This window comes from Triturus cristatus, chromosome 8 (assembly GCF_964204655.1).
Source record: "Triturus cristatus chromosome 8, aTriCri1.1, whole genome shotgun sequence".
Taxonomy (NCBI): Eukaryota; Metazoa; Chordata; class Amphibia; order Caudata; family Salamandridae; genus Triturus; species Triturus cristatus.
The window spans coordinates 1,626,938,263-1,626,959,420 of NC_140591.1; the positions used below are offsets into that span (position 1 = coordinate 1,626,938,263).

The following is a 21,158-nucleotide window of genomic DNA, read 5'->3' on the forward strand; positions in this document are numbered from 1 at the left end:
CATAGAAAATACATGCGGAGGCTCGTGCACAAGCAAAGCCTATCTATAGAAAACCACACACATGGAAAATACTTGTGGATGCTCGTGCGCACTCAAAGCCTATCTATAGAAATCCAGGCACATAGAAAACACACATGGAGGCTTATGAACTCGCAAAGCCTATCTATAGAAATCCACACACATAGAAAATACATGCGGCGGCTCATGCACACGCAAAGCATATCTATAGAAATACAGGCACATAGAAAACACACATGGAGGCTCATGCACACGCAAAGCCTATCTATAGAAATCCACGCACATAGAAAATACATGCGGAGGCTCATGCACACGCAAAGCCTATCTATAGAAATCCAGGCACATAGAAAACACACATGGAGGCTCATGCACACGCAAAACCTATCTATAGAAATCCAGGCACATAGAAAACACACTCGGAAGCTTGTGCACACGCAAAGCCTATCTATAGAAATCCAGGCACATAGAAAACACATGCAGAGGCTCGTGCACACGCAAAGCCTTTCTACAGAAATCCATGTACATAGAAAACACACTCGGAAGCTTGTACACACACATAGCTTATCTATAGAAATCCACGCACATAGAAAACACACGCAGAGGCTTGTGCACATGCAAAGCCTTTCTACAGAAATCCACGCACATAGAAAACATGTGGAGGCTTGTGCACATGCAAAGCCTATCTGCAGAAATCCAGGCACATAGAAAACACACGCCGAGGCTTGTGCATGCGCAAAGCCTTTCTACAAAAATCCATGCACATAGAAAACACATGCAGAGGCTCGTGCACACGCAAAGCCTTTCTACAGAAATCCATGCACATAGAAAACACACTCGGAGGCTTGTACACACACATAGCTTATCTATAGAAATCCAGGCACATGGAAAACACACTCGGAAGCTTGTGCACACACATAGCTTATCTATAGAAATCCACGCACATAGAAAACAAACGCAGAGGCTCGTGCACATGCAAAGCCTTTCTACAGAAATCCACGCACATAGAAAGCATGTGGAGGCTTGTGCACATGCAAAGCCTATCTACAGAAAACCTTGCACATAGAAAATACACACAGAGGCTCATGCACACGCAAAGCCTATCTATAGAAATCCATGCACACAAAAAACAGACACGGAGGCTCATGAACATGGAAAAAGGCTATGTATAGAAATCCATGCACATAGAAAACACACAAGGAGGCTTTTGCACATGCAAAGTCTATGTTCAGAAATCCAGGTACATAGAAAACACATGCGGAGACTCGGGCACATGCAAAGCCGAGCTATAGAAATCCACGTTCATAGAAAACACACACGGAGGCTCGTGAACATGCAAAGCCTTTCTACAGAAATCCACGTTCATAGAAAACACACACGGAGGCTCGTGAACATGCAAAGCCTGTCTATGGAAATCCAGGCACATAGAAAACACACTCGGAAGCTTGTGCACAAGCATAGCTTATCTATAGAAATCCAGGAACATAGAAAGCACACTCGGAAGCTTGTGCACACACATAGCTTATCTATAGAAATCCAAGCACATAAAAAACACATGCTGAGGCTCGTGCACACTCAAAGCCTTTCTACAGAAATCCACGCAAATAAAAAACACACTCGGAAGCTTGTGTACACACAAAGCCTTTCTATAGAAATCCAGGCACATAGAAAACACACGCCGAGGCTCGTGAACATGCACAGCCTTTCTACAGAAATCCACGTTCATAGAAAACACACACGGAGGCTTGTGAACATGCAAAGCCTGTCTATGGAAATCCAGGCACATAGAAAACACACTCGGAAGCTTGTGCACACACATAGCTTATCTATAGAAATCCAGGAACATAGAAAACACACTCGGAAGCTTGTGCACACACATAGCTTATCTATAGAAATCCAAGCACATAGAAAACACACGCTGAGGCTCGTGCACACTCAAACCCTTTCTACAGAAATCCACGCACATAAAAAACACACTCGGAAACTTGTGTACACACAAAGCCTTTCTATAGAAATCCAGGCACATAGAAAACACACGCCGAGGCTCGAGCACATGCAAAGCCTTTCTACAGAAATCCACGTTCATAGAAAACACACACGGAGACTTGTGAACATGCAAAGCCTATCTATAGAAATCCACGCACATAGAAAATACATGTGGAGGCTTGTGCGCGTTCAAAGCCTATCTATAGAAATCCACGTTCATAGAAAACACACACATAGGCTCGTGAACATGCAAAGCCTTTCTACAGAAATTCACGTTCATTGAAAACACACATGAAGGCTCGTGAACATGCAAAGCCTATCTATAGAAATCCACGCACATAGAAAATACATGTGGAGGCTTGTGCGCACGCAAAGCCTATCTATAGAAATCCACGTTCATAGAAAACACACACGGAGGCTCGTGAACTTGCAAAGCCTTTCTACAGAAATCCACGTTCATTGAAAACACACATGAAGGCTCGTGAATATGCAAAGCCTATCTATAGAAATCCACGCACATAGAAAATACATGCGGAGGCTCGTGCGCACGCAAAGCCTTTCTATAGAAATTCACGCACATAGAAAATACATGCGGAGGCTCGTGCACAAGCAAAGCCTATCTATAGAAAACCAAACACATGGAAAATACTTGTGGACGCTCGTGCGCACTCAAAGCCTATCTATAGAAATCCAGGCACATAGAAAACACACATGGAGGCTTATGAACTCGCAAAGCCTATCTATAGAAATCCACACACATAGAAAATACATGCGGCGGCTCATGCACACGCAAAGCATATCTATAGAAATACAGGCACATAGAAAACACACATGGAGGCTCATGCACACGCAAAGCCTATCTATAGAAATCCACGCACATAGAAAATACATGCGGAGGCTCATGCACACGCAAAGCCTATCTATAGAAATCCAGGCACATAGAAAACACACATGGAGGCTCATGCACACGCAAAACCTATCTATAGAAATCCAGGCACATAGAAAACACACTCGGAAGCTTGTGCACACACATAGCTTATCTATAGAAATCCACTCATATAGAAAACACATGCTGAGGCTCGTGCACGCACAAAGTCTTTCTGCAGAATTCCACGCACAGAGAAAACACATGTGGAGGCTTTTGCACCTGCAAAGCCTATCTACAGAAATCCTTGCACATAGAAAACACATGCGGAGCCTCGAGAACACGCAAAGCCTATCTATAGAAATCCACATTCATGGAAAACACACACGGAGGCTTGTGAACATGCAAAGCCTTTCTGCAGAAATCCAGGCACATAGAAAACACACTCGGAAGCTTGTGCACACGCATAGCTTATCTATAGAAATCCAGGAACATAGAAAACACACTCGGAAGCTTGTGCACACACATAGCTTATTTATAGAAATCTAAGCACATAGAAAACACACGCTGAGGCTCGTGCACACTCAAAGCCTTTCTACAGAAATCCACGCACATAAAAAACACACTCGGAAGCTTGTGTACACACAAAGCCTTTCTATAGAAATCCAGGCACATAGTAAACACACGCCGAGGCTCGTGAACATACAATGCCTTTCTACTGAAATCCACGTTCATAGAAAACACACACGGAGGCTCGTAAGCATGCAAAGCCTGTCTATTGAAATCCAGGCACATAGAAAACACACTTGGAAGCTTGTGCACACACATAGCTTATCTATGGAAATCCATGCACATAGAAAACACACAAGGAGGCTTTTGCACATGCAAAGCCTATGTTCAGAAATCCAGGTACATAGAAAACACATGCGGAGCCTCGGGCACATGCAAAGCCGAGCTATAGAAATCCACGTTCATAGAAAAGACACACGGAGGCTCGTGAACATGCAAAGCCTTTCTACAGAAATCCACGTTCATAGAAAACACACACGGAGGCTCGTGAACATGCAAAGCCTGTCTATGGAAATCCAGGCACATAGAAAACACACTCGGAAGCTTGTGCACAAGCATAGCTTATCTATAGAAATCCAGGAACATAGAAAGCACACTCGGAAGCTTGTGCACACACATAGCTTATCTATAGAAATCCAAGCACATAAAAAACACATGCTGAGGCTCGTGCACACTCAAAGCCTTTCTACAGAAATCCACGCAAATAAAAAACACACTCGGAAGCTTGTGTACACACAAAGCCTTTCTATAGAAATCCAGGCATATAGAAAACACACGCCGAGGCTCGTGAACATGCACAGCCTTTCTACAGAAATCCACGTTCATAGAAAACACACACGGAGGCTCGTGAACATGCAAAGCCTGTCTATGGAAATCCAGGCACATAGAAAACACACTCGGAAGCTTGTGCACACACATAGCTTATCTATAGAAATCCAGGAACATAGAAAACACACTCGGAAGCTTGTGCACACACATAGCTTATCTATAGAAATCCAAGCACATAGAAAACACACGCTGAGGCTCGTGCACACTCAAACCCTTTCTACAGAAATCCACGCACATAAAAAACACACTCGGAAACTTGTGTACACACAAAGCCTTTCTATAGAAATCCAGGCACATAGAAAACACACACCGAGGCTCGAGCACATGCAAAGCCTTTCTACAGAAAGCCACGTTCATAGAAAACACACACGGAGACTTGTGAACATGCAAAGCCTATCTATAGAAATCCACGCACATAGAAAATACATGTGGAGGCTTGTGCGCGTTCAAAGCCTATCTATAGAAATCCACGTTCATAGAAAACACACAAAGAGGCTCGTGAACATGCGAAGCCTTTCTACAGAAATTCACGTTCATTGAAAACACACATGAAGGCTCGTGAACATGCAAAGCCTATCTATAGAAATCCACGCACATAGAAAATACATGTGGAGGCTTGTGCGCACGCAAAGCCTATCTATAGAAATCCACGTTCATAGAAAACAAACACGGAGGCTCGTGAACTTGCAAAGCCTTTCTACAGAAATCCACGTTCATTGAAAACACACATGAAGGCTCGTGAACATGCAAAGCCTATCCATAGAAATCCACGCACATAGAAAATACATGCGGAGGCTCGTGCGCACGCAAAGCCTTTCTATAGAAATTCACGCACATAGAAAATACATGCGGAGGCTCGTGCACACACAAAGCCTATCTATAGAAAACCACACACATGGAAAATACTTGTGGACGCTCGTGCGCACTCAAAGCCTATCTATAGAAATCCAGGCACATAGAAAACACACATGGAGGCTTATGAACTCGCAAAGCCTATCTATAGAAATCCACACACATAGAAAATACATGCGGCGGCTCATGCACACGCAAAGCATATCTATAGAAATACAGGCACATAGAAAACACACATGGAGGCTCATGCACACGCAAAGCCTATCTATAGAAATCCACGCACATAGAAAATACATGCGGAGGCTCATGCACACGCAAAGCCTATCTATTGAAATCCAGGCACATAGAAAACACACATGGAGGCTCATGCACACGCAAAACCTATCTATAGAAATCCAGGCACATAGAAAACACACTCAGAAGCTTGTGCACACACATAGCTTATCTATAGAAATCCACTCATATAGAAAACACATGCTGAGGCTCGTGCACACACAAAGTCTTTCTGCAGAATTCCACGCACAGAGAAAACACATGTGGAGGCTTTTGCACCTGCAAAGCCTATCTACAGAAATCCTTGCACATAGAAAACACATGCGGAGCCTCGGGAACACGCAAAGCCTATCTATAGAAATCCACATTCATGGAAAACACACACGGAGGCTTGTGAACGTGCAAAGCCTTTCTGCAGAAATCCAGGCACATAGAAAACACACTCGGAAGCTTGTGCACACGCATAGCTTATCTATAGAAATCCAGGAACATAGAAAACACACTCGGAAGCTTGTGCACACACATAGCTTATCTATAGAAATCTAAGCACATAGAAAACACACGCTGAGGCTCGTGCACACTCAAAGCCTTTCTACAGAAATCCACGCACATAAAAAACACACTCGGAAGCTTGTGTACACACAAAGCCTTTCTATAGAAATCCAGGCACATAGAAAACACACGCCGAGGCTCGTGAACATACAATGCCTTTCTACAGAAATCCACGTTCATAGAAAACACACACGGAGGCTCGTAAGCATGCAAAGCCTGTCTATAGAAATCCAGGCACATAGAAAACACACTCGGAAGCTTGTGCACACACATAGCTTATCTATGGAAATCCAGGAACATAGAAAACACACTCGGAAGCTTGTGCACACACATCGCTTATCTATAGAAATCCAAGCACATAGAAAACACACACTGAGCCTCGTGCACACTCAAAGCCTTTCTACAGAAATCCACGCACATAAAAAACACACTCGGAAGCTTGTGTACACACAAAGCCTTTCTATAGAAATCCAGGCACATAGAAAACACACGCCGAGGCTCGAGCACATGCAAAGCCTTTCTACAGAAATCCATGCACATAGAAAACACACACGGAGGCTCGTGAACATGCAAAACCTTTCTACAGAAATCACGTTCATAGAAAACACACACGGAGACTTGTGAACATGCAAAGCCTATCTATAGAAATCCACGCACATAGAAAATACATGTGGAGGCTTGTGCGCTTTCAAAGCCTATCTATAGAAATCCACGTTCATAGAAAACACACACGGAGGCTCGCGAACATGCCATGCCTTTCTACAGAAATCCACGTTCATTGAAAACACACATGAAGGCTCGTGAACATGCAAAGCCTATCTATAGAAATCCACGCACATAGAAAATACATGTGGAGGCTTGTGCGCACGCAAAGCCTATCTATAGAAATCCACGTTCATAGAAAACACACACGGAGGCTCGTGAACATGCAAAGCCTTTCTACTGAAATCCACGTTCATTGAAAACACACATGAAGGCTCGTGAACATGCAAAGCCTATCTATAGAAATCCAGGCACATAGAAAACACACTCGAAAGCTTGTGCACGCACATAGCTTATCTATAGAAATCCACGCATATAGAAAACACATGCTGAGGCTCGTGCACGCACAAAGTCTTATTACAGAATTCCACGCACAGAGATAACACATGTAGAGGCTTTTGCACCTGCAAAGCCTATCTACAGAAATCCTTGCACATAGAAAACACATGCGGAGCCTCGGGAACACGCAAAGCCTATCTATAGAAATCCACATTCATGGAAAACACACACGGAGGCTTGTGAACGTGCAAAGCCTTTCTGCAGAAATCCAGGCACATAGAAAACACACTCGGAAGCTTGTGCACACGCATAGCTTATCTATAGAAATCCAGGAACATAGAAAACACACTCGGAAGCTTGTGCACACACATAGCTTATCTATAGAAATCTAAGCACATAGAAAACACACGCTGAGGCTCGTGCACACTCAAAGCCTTTCTACAGAAATCCACGCACATAAAAAACACACTCGGAAGCTTGTGTACACACAAAGCCTTTCTATACAAAATCCAGGCACATAGAAAACACACGCCGAGGCTCGTGAACATACAATGCCTTTCTACAGAAATCCACGTTCATAGAAAACACACACGGAGGCTCGTAAGCATGCAAAGCCTGTCTATAGAAATCCAGGCACATAGAAAACACACTCGGAAGCTTGTGCACACACATAGCTTATCTATGGAAATCCAGGAACATAGAAAACACACTCGGAAGCTTGTGCACACACGTAGCTTATCTATAGAAATCCAAGCACATAGAAAACACACACTGAGCCTCGTGCACACTCAAAGCCTTTCTACAGAAATCCACGCACATAAAAAACACACTCGGAAGCTTGTGTACACACAAAGCCTTTCTATAGAAATCCAGGCACATAGAAAACACACGCCGAGGCTCGAGCACATGCAAAGCCTTTCTACAGAAATCCATGCACATAGAAAACACACACGGAGGCTCGTGAACATGCAAAACCTTTCTACAGAAATCACGTTCATAGAAAACACACACTGAGACTTGTGAACATGCAAAGCCTATCTATAGAAATCCACGCACATAGAAAATACATGTGGAGGCTTGTGCGCTTTCAAAGCCTATCTATAGAAATCCACGTTCATAGAAAACACACACGGAGGCTCGCGAACATGCAAAGCCTTTCTACAGAAATCCACGTTCATTGAAAACACACATGAAGGCTCGTGAACATGCAAAGCCTATCTATAGAAATCCACGCACATAGAAAATACATGTGGAGGCTTGTGCGCACGCAAAGCCTATCTATAGAAATCCACGTTCATAGAAAACACACACGGAGGCTCGTGAACATGCAAAGCCTTTCTACTGAAATCCACGTTCATTGAAAACACACATGAAGGCTCGTGAACATGCAAAGCCTATCTATAGAAATCCAGGCACATAGAAAACACACTCGAAAGCTTGTGCACGCACATAGCTTATCTATAGAAATCCACGCATATAGAAAACACATGCTGAGGCTCGTGCACGCACAAAGTCTTATTACAGAATTCCACGCACAGAGATAACACATGTAGAGGCTTTTGCACCTGCAAAGCCTATCTACAGAAATCCTTGCACATAGAAAACACATGCGGAGCCTCGGGAACACGCAAAGCCTATCTATAGAAATCCACATTCATGGAAAACACACACGGAGGCTCGTGAACATGCAAAGCCTTTCTGCAGAAATCCAGGCACATAGAAAACACACTCGGAAGCTTGTGCACACGCATAACTTATCTATAGAAATCCAGGAACATAGAAAACACACTCGGAAGCTTGTGCACACACATAGCTTATCTATAGAATCCAAGCACATAGAAAACACATGCTGAGGCTCGTGCACACTCAAAGCCTTTCTACAGAAATCCACGCACATAAAAAACACACTCGGAAGCTTGTGTACACACAAAGCCTTTCTATAGCAATCCAGGCACATAGAAAACACACGCCGAGGCTCGTGAACATGCAAAGCCTTTCTACAGAAATCCACGTTCATAGAAAACACACACGGAGGCTCGTGAACATGCAAAGCCTGTCTATAGAAATTCAGGCACATAGAAAACACACTCGGAAGCTTGTGCACACACATAGCTTATCTATAGAAATCCAGGAACATAGAAAACACACTCGGAAGCTTGTGCACACACATAGCTTATCTATAGAAATCCAAGCACATAGAAAACACACGCTGAGGCTCGTGCACACTCAAAGCCTTTCTACAGAAATCCACGCACATAAAAAACACACTCGGAAGCTTGTGTACACACAAAGCCTTTCTATAGAAATCCAGGCACATAGAAAACACACGCCGAGGCTCGAGCACATGCAAAGCCTTTCTACAGAAATCCATGCACATAGAAAACACACACGGAGGCTCGTGAACATGCAAAACCTTTCTACAGAAATCCACGTTCATAGAAAACACACACGGAGACTTGTGAACATGCAAAGCCTATCTATAGAAATCCACGCACATAGAAAATACATGTGGAGGCTTGTGCGCTTTCAAAGCCTATCTATAGAAATCCACGTTCATAGAAAACACACACGGAGGCTCGTGAACATGCAAAGCCTTTCTACAGAAATCCACGTTCATTGAAAACACACATGAAGGCTCGTGAACATGCAAAGCCTATCTATAGAAATCCACGCACATCGAAAATAGATGTGGAGGCTTGTGCGCACGCAAAGCCTATCTATAGAAATCCACATTCATAGAAAACACACACGGAGGCTCGTGAACATGCAAAGCCTTTCTACCGAAATCCATGTTCATTGAAAACACACATGAAGGCTCGTGAACATGCAAAGCCTATCTATAGAAATCCACGCACATAGAAAATACATGCGGAGGCTCGTGCGCACGCAAAGCCTATCTATAGAAATCCACGCACATAGAAAATACATGCGGAGGCTCGTGCGCACGCAAAGCCTATCTATAGAAATGCATGCACATAGAAAATACATGTGGAGGCTCATGTACACGCAAAGCCTAGCTATAGAAATCCAGGCACATAAAAAACACACATGGAGGCTCATGCACATGCAAAGCCTATCTATAGAAATCCATGCATATAGAAAATACATGCGGAGGCTCATGCACACACAAAGCGTATCTATAGAAATCCAGGCACATAGAAAACACACACGGAGGCTTGTGCACATGCAAAGCCTATGTATAGAAATCCATGCACACAAGCAAGACACATTGACGCACCCAGGTAAGGAGACAGCACGCAGATACACACAAGTCATACAGGCACACATATACACCTGCATTGAGGCTAACTGATGTAAGGTCATTTGCGACAGCTTCAGCACGTGTGACATACAGAGCACACATTTCAACTCTTCAGGAGGAGAATGAGGCGTGCACACCTGTCACTCAACCTTTTCTAAAGTCAGAAATGCCACATAACATGGCTGCAGTCCCCTATTCTTGTTGCTTCAAATCAATTGAGGGGCAGCATCTCTTGAAATATGAGCACAGGAGACAGCCAAGGGACTGGCTTCCAAGGTGGGCATTGATTTAAACCACACATCCTTTCAGAAGAGACCCTGATTACACTGAAGATAGAAAGGGGGTGTATTAAAGGGTTCGCGTTCCTAAAGAGAATAAGCACAGGCAAGATCCAGAAACACTCTCAGAACATAGGGTGACAATCTAGCACCTTGATGGAGAGCGTTACGATATTACAGAAGCGCCTACTTATTTTATGTACATAGTAGTAAACGCATGGAGCAGGCTCAGCATAGAAGTGGAAGGGACACAAATTATAAATACATTCTCAAAGTCCAGTGGCAGAAGGGGGGATCACAAGAATGGACAAGCATGGGTAAAACTGCAGACCACAGGATGTGTGAGTAAAGAGCAAGAAAGAGCCGAGTAGACTAGTTGGACTCACCGCGTGCCAACGGGTTAGATGTGATGATTGCAGGAGCATATGTTGACAAATGAGAGACCCTGGGGCATATCAGTGCTTTAACACAACCATGCCTCCCATGCTTGGACCTGCAGCTTCCATGAGAGAGTTTACCTCCACCAGTTCCTCTTCCCTCTCAGATTATAAGCCTGATTTGTTTACAGGGGCCTGGATCATCACAGGCGGGACCCATGCAGGTGTGATGAAACATGTCGGCGAGGCGGTGAGGGACTTCACCAGGAGCAGCCGGAGCTTCATTAGGAGAGACGTTGTGGTCCTCGGCATTGCTCCATGGGGGGTCCTGAACAACCGCGACAACTTGGAGAAGCAAGAGGTGAGTGGGCGATGGTAAGTGGTTAACAGCTCCAAGTAGTACCTCCTCTTCACCTTTCCTGCTCCCAGTCCTTACCTCAGTGTCCTTAGGAGGGGTGTGGGCCACCTCTGCATACAGGCACCCATTGCTAACTTTAATCAGAGCGTTCCTGCAAAAATGTCTGTTGACTTGTACACACCTCATTCACGTCTGTGACATCTAAACCCCTTTGTCTGAAGCACAGGAGCCGTGAATGATACCCTTTGTCCTTTGTGATGGAAGTATGGTCTTGGAGAAAGAACTATTACAAAAGTTTGACTTCTTTCTGTGGTCTCCGGCAGGCCCTTCTTCTGATTGGTGGAGAGTTCTTTACTTCTGCCATAGTGGCAAAGTGTATGTTTGGTTTAGCCAAGCAACTTCAAATGAGCGACATCTTCACCAGCTCAGAGACCCTCTTCGTTGCTTTGGCCATTTGCAAACATGAATTTTTGGAGTGTGACAGGAAAATCATCAAGGGCCATTCAAGTTTGTTTATTTGATTTTTGTAATTCAAACACAAAGAAACAAAATAATTATGCCCCTTGATAGATCAATGGCCTCGTATATATCACAGTGCCTTACTGTAAGATACAAACTGTAGAATAATGAGCCATTAAAGATAAAAATGGTACATTAACAGCCAGACTTTGACGGTTCTAAAAAATATTTGCTCATTTTATTAAATTGGGTTATAATGTGTTATAGGGAAATTATAAACCATTAGATCTCTTGGCTCTAAGGTAATAAAGGCAACAGCTGTCAGTCAGAATTAATTACTCAAAGGCTTGTCTGAAAAGCCAGGTTTTCAAAAGCTTTCAGAAGCCCATGTGATTTGTGGATGATCTAATGTCTGGGGGAAGAGTACTCCAATGTAAGGCACCAATGCAGAGAAACCAGCCCTCCCAGCCTCTTTGGTTTCCTTCTTGGGACTGGGAATAAATTCTGATGAGCAGATCTGAGATGGGGTGTAACATTGGATTCTGGACGATACGAAAACAGGGCTTTTGCCGTGAAGAGATTTATAAACAATGCAAGCAGTTTTAAAGATAGTTCTCTGAGCCGCCGGGAGCCAGTGTGACTCTTTCATCAGAGGTTTAGTGTGACCGTGTCTCGGCTGACAGAAAGCGAACCAGGCTGCCTGATTTTGGAATTGTTGCAACCTATGATTGAGGCCAGAGGGAGTCCCAGATAGAGTGCGTTACCATCGGCAATCCCAGATGTCACTAATGCCATCAGCACATGGATCATAGCTTCCACCTTGAAGTATCTTCTGGTTTTCATGATCTTCCTGAGTTGGAAATAGCACGCGGTGGACACTGCTCCGATCTGACGTTTCACGGATAGGTCTTCATCAATAAGGATTCCAAGACTTTTCACTGTTTTTTAGGCATGGGGGAGGGTCCCATCTCCATGGGCCAAAATGAAGGATTCCATTGATGTAATGTGTTCCTCGTGACACCAATTTCACTTTTGTCTGAATTCAAATTCAATTGGTGACAATTCATCCAGTCTCTAATAAAGATCATGGGCCCGATTCACAGAACAAACTTAAGACAAAATCCTAAACTTAGTACCATTTTGGTATTCACAGAATGCACTTACTACTTCTGGTATTCACAGAATGAACTTACTACTTTTGCGATTCACAGAATAAACTTACTACTTTTGCTATTCACAGAATTGATTTAAGACTACTAACTTTACGTCCGCACTCGGGCCGGAAATTCCGGCCCGGAGGCGGAGCTTCCGGGCCAGAGGCGGGGCTTCCGGGCCGGAGGCGGAGCTTCCGGGCCAGAGGTGGGGATTCCGGCCAGTGGCGGAGATTTAAAATCTCCACCTCTGGGCCGGAAGCTCCGCCTCCGGCCTGGAAGCCCCGCCTCCGGTCCGGAAGCTCCGCCTCCGGGCTGGAATTTCCGGCCCGAGTGCGGACGTAAAGTTAGTAGTCTTAAATCCATTCTGTGAATAGCAAAAGTAGTAAGTTTATTCTGTGAATCGCAAAAGTAGTAAGTTCATTCTGTGAATACCAGAAGTAGTAAGTGCATTCTGTGAATACCTAAATGGTACTAAGTTTAGGATTTTGGCTTAAGTTTGTTCTGTGAATCGGACCCCATGTTTTTTTTTAAACATACCAGAGATCCCCTGGTGTTGTCAATGGTGAATATCAGCTGCATATCGTCAGCGGAGCTGTACACTTTCACCTTTTGCTCCTGGAGACAGTGGATCAATGGGCGGATGTAGAGATTAAATAAATGAGGAGATAGGGAGGAACCCTGAGGCACTCCGCAGTCGAGCTGAACCTTGTCAGAGCTAAATGGTGGAAGATGGATCGATTGGACTCAATCTTTAAGAAGAAAAGTCACCCACTCCCCAGCAATACCCTGCAATCCTGCCATATTGACACGGTCCGCTAATATAGTATGGTCCACCATGTCAAAAGCTGCTGAGAGGTCAAGCAAAACCAATGCCTGGGTGAAACTAGGTAGAGCTAGACACCAGCAATAACTTTATTCATCACTAAAAATGCTGCAAATTATTTGAATCTGGCCCCAAAGCGAGTGGAATGTGTTATATATACTGTCATGTTTGGCAAAAATACTCCTCAGTCTTGACTCTCCAAAAGGTGGTAATTTCACTCTGTTAATCCCAGCAATAGCAGGCATTAAACCCAAGGGGCAGAATCACAAAGGCGTAGTAAAGTGCATAACAGAGTGCCTCTGTAGTACTCCTGCAGTACTCGTTTACATCTCTTATGTGCCTTTGTGAATTTATCCTAAAACATCTACATTGAAAACATTGGAATATTCATATATAAACCATATGAATAGAAAGGGCTGTGCCCTCCTTGCACTAATAGGGGTTTGGACTTTTTCAGACTGCTTCACAGAGGCCTGTAAGAGTACGTAAAAGAGTACTCCTGCGGTACTAATACCCGTGCTCATACTGGGTGTTGTTTATGCCAGTCATAATGGTGATTCGCCAGTACATGATTGCGTTTCCTGGTATCTGTCTACAGGGAGCTAGAAAGTGAGGGACAGGCAGAGAAAATGCCAGTTAGACAGGCAATAGGAAACACACACCAGAGGCATTTTGTACTCTGTGTCCCATCCCACTAGGGTGGCTTAGCTGGCGTTCAGTGTAAGTCGAACAAAGTCACAAGATGGCTTATGTTTGGTACTTTGTCCATGTATCCACTCGATCAGACCGGTCTGTAGTAGTCTTATTCTCACCCAGCTCGCTTGGCTACATTGGTGGTTTGTGTCAAGATTGCCTTCATTTGACTCATGGTGAGGCATCGCCAAGACTCAAACCTAGTTCCCCATTGCCAAAGTCCACAGCTCTGGCTGTTACACCACATCCTCTACCTTACTGGTGGAATATTGGTGGAAGCCACGGATTATTGAGCAGGCTTCTCCACCGAGTAGCTTGTGAGTTACTGGTAGCTCTTCATCCGCTTGGGGGTAGCTTTGCTGTGTGCGGTCCAGCCTGCTAAATTAGAAGCTTTTGTTTGGTTGAATCGACATTTGCAAACCAAAATAGAAAGTGTGTATTTGATATGAAAATGTACAGAACCGATAATTTCCACAATCTATTTAAATCTGTAATCTGAATGATAAATCCTGCAGCCTCGAGAGATTTATTAATAATAATATTGCCTTGGTGCCAGGAGGCATTGCTATTGTGGCTGTTATGTATTGCCCTTGTAGAGGCATTCTAATTTGAATAAGCCTTTTCTACATTATTGCTGGCAACCCTGCACTCAGGTGATCACGGCTGGTAACCTTGCACAGGGTGGTCACTAATGTAATCATGCATGATGTGTACAACACTCGTATTACCAGTGGCTGGGGATGATTTTCATTGAACATAAGTAGCTCTTGTTAGTGAAGAGGTTGGAGAACCCTGGTATAGAGCATTGATGGAAGCATTGGATTTGTATTTGTGGAATCCATGAATTATAGAGCTCTGATGGAAGCCATGTATTTTAGGGTACTGATTGAATCCATGGATTATAGAGTACTGATTGAATCCATGTATTTTAGGGTACTGATGGAATCCATGACTATGGCTTGCCTCTGTACCCTGGAAAGGTCAATGGTATTAACTGCTGATCACTTAGCAGAAATCATCTAGCTTGGAATGGACAGGAAGAGATGGCAGAACAAAGGGAAGGTTTAGCACTACCTCTTTTGACTCGAAGGTGCCATGGAGGGCTTCTCATTTGCAGGACTCTCCTAGATATTCAGCTTCAGTCACAGTAGGGAAGAGAACCAGTGTTGTCACTGTCATGGTAGCAGATCTCATCTAAATAGGGGAGTAACTAAGGAGGCGAAGAAAGGTCTGCCTGATGGCAGATGGGTTGTGTCATCTTGAAACAGGGCTCCGGGGTAATTTTACAGTAAGGGAAAGAGGGAGCGCTGTAAAAGAAGGTGATGGGACTGTGGAAAAATACTTAAGATAGTGTGGTATAATTTTTCCAGTCACTAGCTAGTGCTCAAGATAAATCTAGCATTTCATCAGCCTCTTCTTCAGAACATTCCTGGATCCGGGAGGACCCCACCTTATGAAGAAAGCCCAACTGGACGAAGTCTTCTAAATCCTGCCGGAAGAAGAGGACTCACTTACGGACTCAAGAAATCCCTATTCCTGGTTGCACCCATTGACGGGAACTGCTCTCAAGGGATCAAGTGGTTGGCCTCCTATTTGCCTGCTTCAGGGACACAAGTAGAAGAAGGACACCTGACCCCGAGAGGAACCAGCTAACCTCAGAGGACTGGACCCCGAGGAAGACCTAGCTAGGAAGACACCTGTTACCACAGAGACTGAGCTTGGGGTTGAAGGCCTGGACCAGAAGGAACTTTCCCAGTAATTAGAGAAAAGTGGAACTTAGACATTTGTTTAGCATCTGTAAGATGGGGACAAGACACTGAGGCTTGCCCAGGAAGGTCGCACCCTAGGTGAGCAGGTAAATCAGGTTCACCCTCATCAGACCTTTTTGCCACACTGAAAATTAGTTCAATGGGACCTTATGGCAAAGATACCCACAATGTTTTGTCCTTGCTTTGCTACAGGTTCCAGCCTTGCCCCACAGGAGAATTTTGACTTCCAGAAAAGTGACTACATCCGAAGGTAAAACCTAGTACTGGGGCAAGGTGACAAAACTATCTGCCCTTCGAAGAGACCTCGGCAGCTACAAAATTAAATCCAGGTTTGCCCTGGTCAGAGACTTTGGCAAAGTGTTTAATTTGAGCCAGTGGTTGCAGGTGGGGCACACCGGCTCTCTTTTATGGGGTGATACATCAAATTCACAAAAGGTCATGGGAGGAATGCTTGCAATTAGTCTAACCACTGGCAATCACTCTGGGTAGCATTCTGGCCCATTGTTCTTTTGCACACAGTGCCACCTCAGGTTTGGACTAAGCCATAAGCAAATCCATCTTGAACCTGTTCCAATGGAAATAGTCCAGCCTGAACGTCCAGGCCAAGTCCTCCCTGTACTGGAATACAAGCAAGCCAAGACTGGTTTCGCCCTGATTTGGGACCAGAACTTAAAAAGCACTTTAAAAGTGCTTGCTGGTTTCTTATAACTTATTTCAATTATCTTGTTGTCTTTTGCATTTTTATGTACTTTTCTAAACTGGTTTTAGAATTTTATTGTGTTGTGTTCTTTACTTTAAAATTGCTGGTAGTACTTGAATGTAATACGCACTTTTTGGGGGATTGCCTGCTCCTTGTTTATAGGTACCGGGGGTTCAGTATAAATTCTCTCAGAACTGTGTTTTGATCTTACTAGGAGGACTGTATTTGGCGATCCCCAAGTTTCCTCACATACGCAATGACGGGAGGCGCCTCGCGGCTCCTACTGCCAGGGTAAATCTTTTGGTCCATCCCTCGGTAGAGAGAAGGTGGTGAGAAGTTCCTGATGCTCGTCCTATATCCTGGTGTAGGTGCCCATGAGGTCCTATGATGGCCTCACTCCTTTGGCGATACTTCTTGTCAGGTTGCACTTCTTGCTTGTTTTGGTGACCCTCTATGGCATACACGGTCACCATACCTCTACTGCACACAAGCATCAACCAGACTGGTGCAGCTGATGCCTGCTCTGTGGTCCCTCGTGGCATTCAAGGTCGCCCGCTTTTCACTGCGCAAGGACTACGGCCCAATCTACATGGCAATCTGTCCCTGGTTGCCTCTCCTGGCATATGGGGATTCTCCACTGGACCTCGCGCTCTTCACTGCTCTCCTCTTCCTCACAAGCTGAGTGAGTTCCGTGCTCTCCATGCCACTGGCATCAAGCTATCCTGGGTGAAGAGGGGTGAAACCCCGAAACCGGTCCTAGGATGCTTGTTCCAGTCCAGGGAGGACCTGGCTTGGCAATTCGGGCTGGACTGTTCCCATGAGGCACAGGGTCAAGACTGATTTACATGTGGCTGGGTTTGGGTTCAAACTGGAATGGCATGGTGAGAAAATAAACGATGGATTTAGGCCCAGATCTCTGTACTGGGGTGAATGTATGACATTGTTCTGCATTCTGTTCATCAACTGTTGTTTTTGCATTTGCAAGCAGGCAGGCGCTCATGCTTCAGGGTCCTGGGTAGGTGATCTTGGATTCCCTGGGTGATGTCTCCTTGCCCAGCAGGGAGATTAGCAGGACTTGGACCCCATGGGCACAGGTAAAGGTCTTGCAGAGCTCCTTCTCCTTGCACAGCCCGACTAGCTGCTTGACAGTTGACAATGTTTTGTGGTCTCGAGCTCCCATTTTTATAGTCTATTTCCAGACATCAAATGTGATTAAGTCTGGGTCTTTGAGGTTTATGTTGTGAGTCTGCTTGCATTTGAAGTGCGCACTCCTCTTCCCTCTCTTCCTCTTGAAAGCAGTCTGTCACTGCAGGAGTGACTCCAAAGCTGAGATCCCCACAGCACAGGCCATGGAAGTGACTAGAGTTCACACCAGCCACAGTGATATGTGCATTAAAAGGTTAGCCCAGGACCCTAGACCTACTCTTTATCATTCTCTTATCAGCTCCATTCCCTTCAGGAGCTGTGCCCAGGCCTCTTCCTGGTGACTTCTCTCTGAATCAAAGAGCCCCCGCTGGAGTGTACGGAGGAATCCTGGCTCTCCTTTCTCCAGTATGTCCCACCCAGCTCACAGGAATGCAGCAACACACAACTCTGGCATGGGGGGATTCCTCTACCTCCTTTCCTCATGTTTCACCGTGCAGGCCAGGTTCTCCTAAAATGGAACCCATAGTTTGCCATGTACTGTACCATTCACATGCACACATACACCTAGTATATGCATTTACCATGTATTCACCGCACAGCACTGCATTCTTCATGTATTGTACCACTCAAATGCACACATACACCCAGCACTTACTTTCAGCATGCATGCGCTGCACAGGTCTGCACTATCTCCATATTGTACCCTTCTGAGGCACACATACACTCAGCGCAGGTACGCCTCTCCTGTGCAGCACTCCACACCAAACTAATGTACGCACAAGGGTGAGTTAAGCAAACAGCAGCAGAACTTTGAATGAGTGAGCCTATAGGGCTCACTCCAGTGACACAGGTTAAAAAGGCCCTGTCCGCTCCTACTGATCATTACACGGTGTGCTGCCACTACCACACTTGTACTACTTAACTCCTGGTAAAGGCAGTAGCCTTTCTCTACTATGACAGTAGTGCTTTGGGTGCCCATTCTGGTCCAACAAGACCACAATCCATGAGACAGGCCCATATCATGCCGCACACGCATGATCCATGTTTGCTTATGACAGTAAAAAGCAGCACCAGGGATCCTGATAACAGTTCCGTTGGGGCACTCAGGGCAGGGGTGCATGTCCATTACCATGCAAAGGACTTTTCAGTCCCAACAATAATCTTTTTACCAAAAATCTTTAAGTCACAAACTGGAGTGTGATATTTCACTTGTCAAATAAACTACCTATGACCTGGTGGGTAAAAGCTGTTCTGACAACCCTTTCTTTTCTCCATGTATATGGGACCGAACTGAATTTTGGAAATAAAGCAACAAAGAAAACTAAGTTAGAACTTTTCAGTCATTCTGTTTTTAGCAAGTGCCATCAATTGCTTTTACATTTTCTCTCCAGGTAATTCTTTGCATGTTTGTGTGTGTTCACTAAGTCCTTTCTCAGTGGACTGACATGAGAAAGGCAGTAACACAACATATGGCCCACACAGTGATTGGGAATAGTCTCTGGGAAGACTCCGGACTCTGTCATTTTCACTGGGACTAGTCTGACCTTCTGCCACTAGGACTAGGCCATGTAGGACTTTAAAACTTTGCTCCTTGTTATTTTTAGGGGAACCAACCAGCTGAGTACATATTGGATGAAATGAACCAGGGAAGATTGTGCTGCCTGGATACTAACCACTCACACTTCATTCTGGTGGATGACGGAAGCGAAGGGAAATATGGTGTAGAGATCCCACTACGTACACAAATGGAGAAGTACATCTCAGCCCAAACTGTGACAAAAGGAGGTAAGACCGCTGCTGTCATTTGAAATTGTACATATCATAAATTATGTTCAACATGCAAACACACATTATCTGTTTCTTTTCTTCATGCCTTTTGGTCCAACTGTGAATGCTTTCTTTGTGTTGCCTGTTCTGTTTTTTAATTGTTGATATCATATCTTCAACTGCAATAATGGTTTAAGTATAAGATATTGGTACTGGGGCATTCTTCATCTGTTTGCATCTACTAACATTCGACTTGCCTAATTTTATACTGAAATAGCGATAAGTGATCCTTAACTTCCATTTATTACACCACTTGTGCTCAGTGTCCATGTGATGGTCTTCTAAATCAAATTCACAATGGAAGCCCAATGGGTAATCCATGCAACCAGTGTCCTCAGAGCAGCAAAATTGTGTGATGTTCAGAGAAGCTGGAGAATAAGATGAAAAGGCTAGACAACAACTGGATTAAAAGCTATGTTTTGACCCATTTCCAGAAGGAGCAGGTAAACATGTGCATTAGATCTCATTAGGTGAACATCTAGAATGTTATAGACACTTTTTGTCTGTTTCCTGTTAGAACACAGATTGGCAAACAGACGACAGGACACCGACGGATGGGAGAAATCCTCAGACTTCTGACCTGTACACCAGGGTACATCTGATTGTAGCTACATATAGCACAGGTTCAAGACCACTCAGCAGACATATTGCCCATGTGGAATGCATTGGCAAAGTTTAGTCTTGTGTTCCTGTATGGATAAAAACCTTAAGGACATAATAATGAAACTCATTAAATGTATTCATGCATTGAACATTTTTGAGTGCTGGAAGACACAAATTTTTAGAAAATTACTAGGTCAAAGGGACATTCCCAGGCAGAGCACATACAAACTCATAGCATTAACAAATGTTCTTCAGAAAATGTGGTCCATAGGCCCTTTTCAGAACTATGTTAAACCCATATCGAGTCTACTCTGTGACCAATCACATTGATTTGACCACCAACGTGGCTTGAAACATATATCTACATTATGGAACATCATATTAACATCACTTTTATTATTACTTTCAGAGATGAGAATCAAGAGCCAATTTGAAACAAAACCTTTGAAGAAGTGTGCAAAACTGGGATGGTTAAGGGGGTTGTGAGCCTTTGTCAAGCAACAGCCACAAAAGTATATGATGCCAAAATGAAAAGAATCCAATCAGTAGAACCGGAGTTATGAATGTTTTAAGTTTAAAGTGAAGAATAGCACCAAAAATAAAAAAGGTCTGGTATCTGGTCGCGCAAGATCAGGTCAAAGTCGAAAGTTAGGGTCAACCGCAAGGATTCCTCCTGCAGGCACCAAATGGTTAGGACAAAATGGCGACTTTCTAAAAGTTGCATTTT

General features: G+C 44.3%; 1 protein-coding gene across 1 annotated transcript in view; it reads left to right on the forward strand.

The window, feature by feature from the left end:
- The window catches only part of LOC146808456 (transient receptor potential cation channel subfamily M member 2-like), a 694,250-nt gene that overhangs the window by 200,200 nt on the left and 472,892 nt on the right, over nt 1-21,158 (forward strand). The window contains exons 4-5 of the mRNA XM_085623563.1: nt 11,091-11,260; nt 19,606-19,786. Coding sequence (XP_085479689.1) covers nt 11,091-11,260; nt 19,606-19,786 — 351 coding nt within the window. The remainder of the gene's footprint in view (nt 1-11,090; nt 11,261-19,605; nt 19,787-21,158) is intronic.